Genomic DNA, 9,726 nt, shown 5'->3' with positions numbered 1-9,726 from the left:
ACTTCAATGCTGCAATTGGTTAAGGAGTTTCCAGTCAACAAGTTCACTTTTTAACCTCATTTACGTACTGATAATTAAGTTGTAGTTTTATAAAACCATGCTTTGTAAAGTCATTCGTGACTTTTATACTTTTTACTTTAATGTACTTGGATACCTTCCAGCACTAGTGTCTCTTCATCATATACTGTTAACTGCGGTCAAGAATGAACATTAAGATTTACTTCCATTTGGTAACCATGTATAAACATTAGGAGATGAACGGAAATATTGAAATGAATCCGTCATCGGCAATTAGTAAAGCCTTTATTTATTATTTTCTTTTACAAAATAAGCGACATAATAGGGCAACAACAACAATAAAAAACATCATAATTCATAACTTTATTGCAGTTTTCTCAGACGTTACTGATGTAAAAAAATGTTTTTAATAAAAACCAATTATCTGAATACCTTTGATTGAGTTGCTTTCATGTACATCCTGTGAATCTATTTGACAATTAGTCAGGGGGTTCGCAATATTTAAATCCATTCTGATCATACAGTTTAATTTGAGGGCAAAGTGTTTTTGATTAAGTTTTTAAACCAGACAGTTGATTGGAATTCTTCATCAGGTTCATCCCCTCCTCCGGTTTCTGGTGCTGCTCATAGGAGACAGAACTTCTTATTAAAACATGGCTCAGGTCATTTTAAACTATGTGGACATCAGATCATGTGTTATTTTTCACCTGTATTGCGCAGTAGCTTCCAATCCGCCTGCAGTTTGTGTCTCAGTCTCTCCAGCGCCTCCACCTCCTTTACTGGAGGAGCGTGAAACTTCCCCATAGAGGGCGCAGCCTGCCCAAGGAGAGTGGAGGCTGTGGGGCCGACACAAGCCTTCTCCCCTTCCTGAAATGACACAATTACTGAGCACACTTGTAGTGGCAACCTACTGTATATAACTTCCTTTGCCACTCTTGCAGCACGTAGAGTTTCTGTACTTCTCTACTTCTGTACTAGTTCCAGAGAAATCGCACAATGAAACAAGGCAGACGTAAATTATTAGACAATATATTTAATAAAAAAATCCACAGGTGCAAAATTAAATGTTCCAAATGATGTCCTTAATTTCCAGTCAGTCGTCTCAAAACGTATTAACAAAAAAAATAATCAAAAAACTTTTGTTATGCCTCTGTGACAGTCTGGCTTTGGTCAGAAAAATGTCCTACTCGGTTAACTTGCTTTTTCAGAACTGATGCCGATCAGTGCCCTTATGGCTAGTTTACTACAATAAGCCGTGGTTTACGACGGCGGTATCAATTTGTGTTAGCAGGTCAAAATAAGAGCATGAGATCTGACCTGATCTGCTAAATAGACATAAATTATATAAAGATGAAATAAAATATCAAGTAAAATGAATTGCTCTAAATCAAAGCAAATACACAACCTAACAAAACTGTCCAAAATAAGTCACTACATGATAAAAAAAAAATAGGCTTGATCTTCTCTATGGATCCAACCCATTGCATATTCTATTCTTACTAATGTTGCCCCAGCAGCCGTCTTACCTGCACGAGCACCAGTGTGTGTCCCTGTGCCAGGCCCTGCAGCACGGCCGTTAGTTGCTGCCACACACTGTCACACAGCCCACAATCAGGCATCCGGGCCAACACAACCAGACTGGGGTCATACTGGTATCCCACAGGCAGGAGGAGGCCCAGCACAGCCTGTGTGAACCAGGATGCATCACTCCAGCCCTGAGGGAGGACAAAACAAATACACAAGCCATGTTTTCCTCCACTAAAATAAAATACAAATATATACATTTATATTAGAAGTATTATGAGACCAGCTGCATCCAGTGCAACATTTGGCAGTACCTTCTTAAGACACACAGGGAGGTAATATTTGCCTATCAGTTCCTCTGAGTCCTTGTTGCTGAAATGCACGGTGAGTGTTTTCCTAAAGATGGAAAGATTCCTGTCATTATGTTGTAGACAAATGTCTTTGTGCAATCGGTTAAAAGTTTCGTCACACGGTTTAATTCAGGGAGAAACAAAATGATAATCACCCATCCTTTGTGCTGTGACTGTCCTGGACCTCTGCGTCTCCAACACATACGACCAAAACCCTGTGTCAGGAGAGAGCGGGATCGAATAGACATTAAAATAGCTTTTAGTAAGCGTGGAAACATCACTGGTAGGTTACCTGGTAGTTTCCACATATTCGGTGAATGTTAGTCTGGTGCTAAAACTGTGGATACAATTTTTAAAAAACAAACAAATGAACCCAAGAAACACAAATTACATGAAGCGTGTAGGCATTGTTTAATTTCAAGATTTATTTCTGCATTTAAAGAAAAATGTTTACTCACTTTCTTTCTGAGAGTAAGATGAAAGACGGATACCTCTTCTATATCTGCCCATTAACTAGCTATGTAGTAGCCAAATAGCTTTGAATGAAATACTTTTAGAAAAATGTGGGAACTAAAGCTCAATCGGTTGTTTAACCAGTACAAAAAGCAAACTGGAAAAACGACCACTGGTGGATTTAAAAGGAGCGTTTTTGGTCATATTGGTTTACATAGAGGAACTGCTCCGGGCAGAGAAATAGTCATTAACATAACCCCCCTTAACCCTTAGAGTAAAACACAAATTTACATTTTTACTTGTTTAATAATGAGCTTTAGGAGTTTGGAGCTTATGCTACCCTTTGGCAGACACTTCTGCCCTGCCCCCCCTCCCTCCAGTTAAAAACATTCAATCCCTTTACACATTGATTACATTTCACATAGTAATAGCCTACCGGTTGGGAAAAGATGAAGCATGCTGGACAACACACTTCATTGCCATGGAGACGTCACGGACCAGCGCCAAGCCATTGCAGATCTGAGAGGCGGTAATTAAGCATAATGACATCAGCTATGTAGCTCATGGCAGGCCGGCACAAGCAAAACACTGTTATCACAAGCAGATCCCAACACAAACACACAAACAGACAAGACACAAACAGACAGCATCCTGCGTTTTACCTGGTTCATCTCCATTTTGTCCATAAGGGCTTTAAGGGCGCCGTCATCCACAGCTCTGAGGACAATAATAATGAAAGACACTAAACATTTGTTTATAATACAGGAAATGAAAACCTGATCATAAATGTTCCTTTTGAATTCATCCTCTTACTAAAAAACCCTACATTTGTCAAACGGTGGTAACTACAAATAATGTTAACTGTAAGGAACCATTACTAGTAGCCATAGCACTGTACCCGAGTTTGAAGCGTTTGCAGCCGTCCGGGTAGGGCACGTCGTCAGGTAGGACGACAGACGTGCGGACAGGAGGGCTGACACGTGTCGGAGGCTCTGGCCAATCCAATTCCTCTACGCTTTCCTCCTCTCCTTCCTTCTCCAACATTTCTCCAACTTTTTCTGATTTATTGCACTGTGTGCTAATAGAGGTGGGGAGCTCGGCTGAGAGAAAAATTTAATGAAGTATATTTTATAAAGCAGTGAATATAAAAAATAATGTGATTCCAACAATGGTAACAGAAGTAATCCCCATCTCTCTTTGTTGATACAAGGGCTAATTAAAGGGTAAATCCACATATGTTGCATAAATGTTTTCATAAATGTATTTATACCGACGTTATTAGGCATACCTGCATGTCTGAGGCTGGACCAGTACGGTTTATGTGCTGATCGGACACAGTGAATGGACTCCAGTGCGCTGGAAAATATAAAGAAATAAATTCACGAAAGCTATAAAATCACACACACACAAAATGATGTCCACAGTCTGCCACAAGCATTTGACTGACGGTGAGACTCACCTGTGACAGGGAGGTTCCAGGTATGCAGGTCGAGGCGCAGGATCCCCGAGCAACGTGTGAACGGTTTGACACACCGACTGTTGGAGTGAGGTCAGGTTGTATCCTCCCTGGAAAACGGTCACAACAATAATAGCTTGTAAAACCCAACGTTCTTCGAGACATAAACGCACCGTTGTAAGAAAAATACATCGGGTACAATGCACAGCAGAGAAACAAACTACAGAGCTGATGGTGTTAAATTTGACTGTTTGGTTGGTTTGTTTGTGTTGACATTGACTATACTGTGTGTTGTGTGGCCTGACCTCCAGCACAAGGCACAGTTTCCCTCCTGCCAGGTTCATCAGGAGGTGAGTGAGGTGGGCGAAGATGTCTGGGGTGGCACACATTTTACCCTGCAAATTAAAAAAAACCAAGTTACAATCAGTCTATCTAAAGTCAGTATTATGTCTACTATTAGCGTCAAAAAGACTGGACGCACTGGTTTTACAGTAATCAAACATTGATTTATCCTCATTCATTTCTTAGTAAGCCTACCTCTGGATCACCAATGGCGGCGTCAAAGCCTGCGGTCACCAGGACCAAGTCTGGGCTAAACTGTAACAACAAACAATTTTTTTTTTATAAAGGACACTTTCAGATAAATAATCTCCAAACACGTCGCTGTCTGTTAGCAAAATGTTATATTATCCCAAAAAAATGGCTAACCTCATATGCGATAGGCAAGAGGACGTGACAGAAGGCTGAAAGATAGTCGCTGTTCGTCATTCCCACCTGAAACATTGAAATGGGACATCATTAAAATATAATCACAGCAAACTTGAAATCAGAAAAAAAATAAAAAATAAACACTGAGTCCATAATGATCAACCAGCACCTAATTTGTCATTCAATAATGGATTTAGCAATTTACAACCTGAATTCCAAAAAATGAGAACACTTATCTGGTTTCCGCTTTAAAATTTGGAAAAGCTGCTCGTTTGATCTGCATAGTTTATGTGGTGGTCTGACTCAAAAATGATGCAGAAAAAGAATGAAGGATTCATAATAACTCCAAAGGAACAGTATTTCTGTGGCAACTCACCTTGTTCCAGGGAATATTTAAATTGAATCCCGTCCCTCCCTCTTCGCCAACATAGTCGTAGTCTGATTCTTTAAGGTTAGGCCAGAACTTCTGATGCTCAAAGCGGTGCCATGAGAAGTAGAGCACGCTATTGCAGGGAAAACATGTAGTATGCAGATTTGAATACTGTAATAACATCTGAACTTATACAATTCAGAATTGTTCATTTTGGAAAAGGCTTACCTCGGATCATCTTTGAAAGAGTATTGCACCCCCTGACCATGATGTACATCCCAGTCAACTATCAACACCCTGTCAATATATTTATGCAAATGTTAAAAAATATATAAATAAGTATGTTGTGCAAGAAATAATAAACAAAAATGTAAAAAATAATAATATCAGGTTACCTTTTAGCCCCATGTTTCTGCTTGGCATATTGAGCTGCTATGGCAACATTATTGAAGACACAGAATCCACTGGCAGCGCTGCGCATACTGTGGTGTCCTGGTGGTCTGTCAACATTGATGGAGAAGTTATGTTCATGCCATGACTTGAGTCATATCATCAAAGACGTAGACGTCCATACACAGAGGTAACGTCTTAACTGCTCGACATGCAGGTGCAATGCTTGGTATTTAATTTAGAAAAATATAAAAAGTAGAAAGGAAGCAGATTTTGTGAAGATGTAAACAAACATTTAATATTCCGTCGGGTCGGTCTGAAATGCTATTCAGTCCTAGCCTGGAAATCCAGACCTGCCACTGGCAAATTTAAATTAGCTCAGTCTGGATTTCCAGGCTAATGTATTCCCACAAATCCCAAAATATTCTCTGAAAGTTCTCCAAAAATAAACGTTTGATGAAGGTGACTATAGTCTATGACCGAATATTCTTTTTCTTTATTAACTTTTTTTTTTATTAAATAAGCAAAACACCTATGGTTATAATCACGCCTATTAACGTATCAATAAATTGACTAGATTTTACAGTACTTAAGCAGAACAACACACTCAAAGAGGGACTCGTACACACACACACACACACACACATCATGACTGCGGTGTCAGACAGGTTAGACAGGTTAATGGTCTCACCTGACCAGAGCCATGCCGTTCCTCACCTTCCCCGTCCACACACTGTCGACTAACTGCAGTGTGGCCCCTGCAGAGAGCTTGGCACAGTGGTAGATGTTCTATGGCAGTAAATGAGAAAGAGGAGGGGTGAGAAGGGAGAGGGAAGCTGATCTGTTTTGAACACCTCAACATGAGAATTGTCAAAGTCACCACCACCGAATGAACAAATGGGAGATACTGGTAATTGTTTACAGCAGCGAGTCAGATAGTGAGAATACTAAGTGCTGGACTAACTTGGTGGAAGTAGACGTCGTTATATTGTTTGCTGAACTCCATCAGCTCCTCCACATTCATATTGGCAGTCGTCTTCACGGCCTCCAAGTATTCCTTACTGTCAGGTAGGGATAAGGGCATTATAAGAATTTATTGCAGTACTAAAAAAAAACATCTGTCCTATCTATGATGCAACACTAATACATTTTTATCTAACAAAAAATGACTTCAAATTATTTCAGTATGTTTAATAGTCATTTGAGGATTTTTAAAGAATATTTTGATGATGATCATAAATCGCAATATTTTTGCCCAGTGTAATCGTGTAATATAATGTTTTACATTGTCCCATAACTACTGTCGGACCCAGTAAAATAAAATATACCTGAGTGAAGTTAAGGTATTTCATCCGCATAAAGAGGTAGACAAGTGACTGAACCATTCAAGGAGACATTGCATTGGGTTCAGGACTGACCTGTGAACCAGCAGGAAGTCTTCATCAGTCGCCTCGCGGACCGGTACGGAGACACAGCGATCAGACAGACCGTTCTTCTTCAAAGCTTCATTAATCACCATCAGACGCTCAGGTGTCTCGATCTCACACGCAGGGCTGGAGAAAGAACAATAATAATGTCCAATACAGTTGACTTTGGAGTTAACCCATTGATGACTATGGCAATCTAGGATGCATGTCCTTAATGCCTGAGGGTTTTCTGAAAAAATAGTACGAATTGTCAAGTCTACCAAAACCTTAATATCTAAGCCTGTGTAGCACATAGAAACATGAAATAAAATACATTTAAAAGTTAAGGTTTACAGGTTTTATTTAAACATGCTCCCTTAGCGCTTACAAACCAACAAATATTTCTAAAAATCGTCAAAATTAGATGAATTAGAAAATTATTAAATATTGTTAATAAATAGATGCAATGTGTTGTGTGATTTTCGTCAGTAGTCTATAGTAGACCTTGATTCTGCGCACCAAACGCCACTAACTGTTCTGTCGCCGACATAGCTGGCGTATTTTTTTTATTATTTTGTTTTATTTTTATTTTTTTTATTTTTTTGATTGACATGATTTTCGGCAAACCACACAACTTTTGGCTGGTCACGTGGTCTTAAAAAAATCAACAAAACACACCTCATGTGTATTTGAACCAATGACAGTGCATTCTATGCTGGGAATGCCATGAAAATTAGATAAAGTAATAATGCTGCGCGACGCAGCATCAGGCAGGAGAGCCAATGTGGCATCGCGCAGCAGCCGTCATCAATGGGTTAAATATACGTGCATATTATGAACTATTGAATGATCTGATTTAAATTTCTGTTTAAAATATAGTGATTAGTAGTTTACAGCCTGAAGAAAAGATTACAGAGGTAAAAAAAAACAGGATGTCAAGAAGCACTGAACCTTCCCCTAGGATTAAATAAAAAAAATGTATCCTTAGGGTTTGTCAATGAATGAACAAGTTTGTGAATAATTATACGAAGTATTTATGCAAATCAATAGAAAATAAAGACATTTATTTTTATCTTCTGTTATTATTGCCTTCTCTGCTATGTAAAACACTTTGTGACTGTGTCTCGATAAATGTTATATAAGTAAATGTTACTTACTTCTTAAAAGCATTTTTTTTTAATAATGAATCACTATAATGAAATCAGTACAAAACATTGTATTTGAAAAAATAGCAATGCAAACAATAAATAAATAAATAAAACCAAACAGTTTTTTAATGTGGACATTCTGATAATGCTGCAATGCAATCTAGGACTGGGAACTCAGCTTTTATATTAATATTTTAATTATGACAAATATAATCATTTATGATGATGAAATCGCCAAGGTTATTCAATACATTGGGCCAGTGCATTATTACATGAACATATTCTATATGCCTTTTTTAAAGTAATGTGGTTTTAGTATGCTATGCACTTTGTTCTAAAGTGTGTATCTACATTTTCTAAGACAGCCAAACATGTATAATTACGTACGCATGGTCCGAGGAAGTTCAACATTTTTCTCAGAATATGAAGAAATTCAGGTATGAAAATATTCACAAATCAATGACAGTGAGGGAGCACCCCACTAACCGACCGGACCAGCTACAATAAACCAGAACTTTAGTTCCTACCACTTAGTTACAACAACACATCACTGTAGCGTCCACATACTATATTAAATCGGACATTTTTGCACAATATATAGATTATTTATGATCATATTCTTCAAATATTTAACACTTGACATCTTAAACACTGTGGCAGTAATAGGTTACAATAACGGCAATAATGAAGCACTCAGCATGCAGCATGGACCACAGTACGCTATATAAAAGGCATGGACCTATAAAGAAAGGCATGCAGTCCGAATCTGTCCTTATCTTTCCAACTCTACAGCAGGTTCCAAATTTATAATGGTAGAGTGATACAAATGGGTTACATTATTACGTTATCCACGCTCGAAACATAGTTATGATATGGAAGTTGGAACATATGCATCAACATGTGTGGTTCCATACCGCCGTCGTGTAGTCTACTTACTTTGGCCAGAGCAGTTTGTATTTGGTCATCTCCTCATCGTAAATTAACGCTGTATCCATCTTCATCACTTCTGTGGACATATCGGCTGTGTTTCTGCTGTGCAAGACTTTCCTTCCCGCAGAGAACCGTTTCCTAAACTGTGTGGATGAGGTTGAATGAAGAATCAGTTTGTGAGCTGCTTAAGTTATTCATCGTTCTCTGCACAGGTAGCTATGAATGTACAGGGAGAATCTTCCCTTTATATTTTATGTGAAGTATGTTGAGTGTGCATGTTCCACCGGTACCAACCTTTTATAGTACGTCCAAACAATCATCCGCCCTAAGTCCACATGAGAGTCCAACAAGTCAAACAAGTCTTCTGTGAGTATTTTTCTGAGGTTGTCAAACTGTTTCATGGAACATGAGCGCCACCCTCTGGAAGGAGGTTTTAAAACATCAAAATATTGGCTTGGAGCATGTTCTGTGACCAGTCAGTGTCACTTACAAGTGTCATTTCTTTGAAATAAAATAGAATATAATCTCAATCGTTTTGCTACACAACCAGGGTTGGCGGTAGTTGTAGCCTTGTGTTTGTTAGCTATCAATAAATGAAAAAAACTTTGATCTTACTGTTGAGAAGCTGCTTTGGTTTGGACAGAAATGCAAAACAACCCAACGCAATCCTTGTTTTATATTATCATTAGTAAAGTAACCTTATTCCATTTTACATGTATTTCTTTTAAAGATGAAGTTATGAATACAACTACCAATTGGACATAGGCCTACCTGGTTTGCCAAAGAGCTGCTTGATTTTTGTGCTTTCTTAATTTCAACCAGAATCCCCCCCCCCCCCCCCCCCCAAAAAAAAAACCAACACAAATGACAAATGTGGGTTTGACATGTTCCTTGACCTTTAATAGAGAAAACAACAGTGCAACACAAATCAATAAACCAACTGTAAGAATTTTTCACAAGTACAAAATATAGA

General features: G+C 38.5%; 1 protein-coding gene across 1 annotated transcript; it reads right to left on the bottom strand.

Moving 5' to 3' along the window:
• Positions 1–345: 345 nt before the first annotated feature.
• hdac10 (histone deacetylase 10) lies at positions 346–9,104 on the bottom strand. Its single transcript, XM_080028655.1, has 21 exons — positions 9,048–9,104; positions 8,760–8,896; positions 6,688–6,822; positions 6,234–6,330; positions 5,961–6,058; positions 5,275–5,379; positions 5,108–5,176; positions 4,886–5,012; positions 4,510–4,575; positions 4,339–4,398; positions 4,107–4,196; positions 3,805–3,911; positions 3,634–3,701; positions 3,244–3,445; positions 3,008–3,062; positions 2,782–2,864; positions 2,048–2,107; positions 1,857–1,938; positions 1,545–1,733; positions 726–885; positions 346–638 (listed from the first exon to the last, which is right to left on the bottom strand). The coding sequence occupies exons 2-21, from the start codon at positions 8,837–8,839 to the stop codon at positions 544–546; spliced, it is 2,028 nt and encodes a 675-aa protein (XP_079884781.1). The 5' UTR covers positions 8,840–8,896; positions 9,048–9,104; the 3' UTR covers positions 346–543.
• Between the last annotated feature and the right edge of the window lie 622 nt (positions 9,105–9,726).

This window comes from Ammodytes marinus (assembly GCF_949987685.1).
Source record: "Ammodytes marinus genome assembly, chromosome: 5".
Classification (NCBI taxonomy): Eukaryota; Metazoa; Chordata; class Actinopteri; order Uranoscopiformes; family Ammodytidae; genus Ammodytes; species Ammodytes marinus.
The sequence above is the reverse complement of the archived record's forward strand: the minus strand, read 5'-3'. Positions and strand labels throughout refer to the sequence as shown.

Bases quoted from the DNA above. Each gene is read 5' to 3' on its own strand.
- hdac10 (XM_080028655.1), bottom strand. From the start codon at position 8,839: ATGTCCACAGAAGTGATGAAGATGGATACAGCGTTAATTTACGATGAG. The intron at 3,912-4,106 runs GTCAGGCCACAC...ACCGTTTTCCAG, and splicing joins AACTGTGCCTTGTGCTGGAG to GGAGGATACAACCTGACCTC. The intron at 2,865-3,007 runs GTAAAACGCAGG...ACCGCCTCTCAG, and splicing joins ACAAAATGGAGATGAACCAG to ATCTGCAATGGCTTGGCGCT.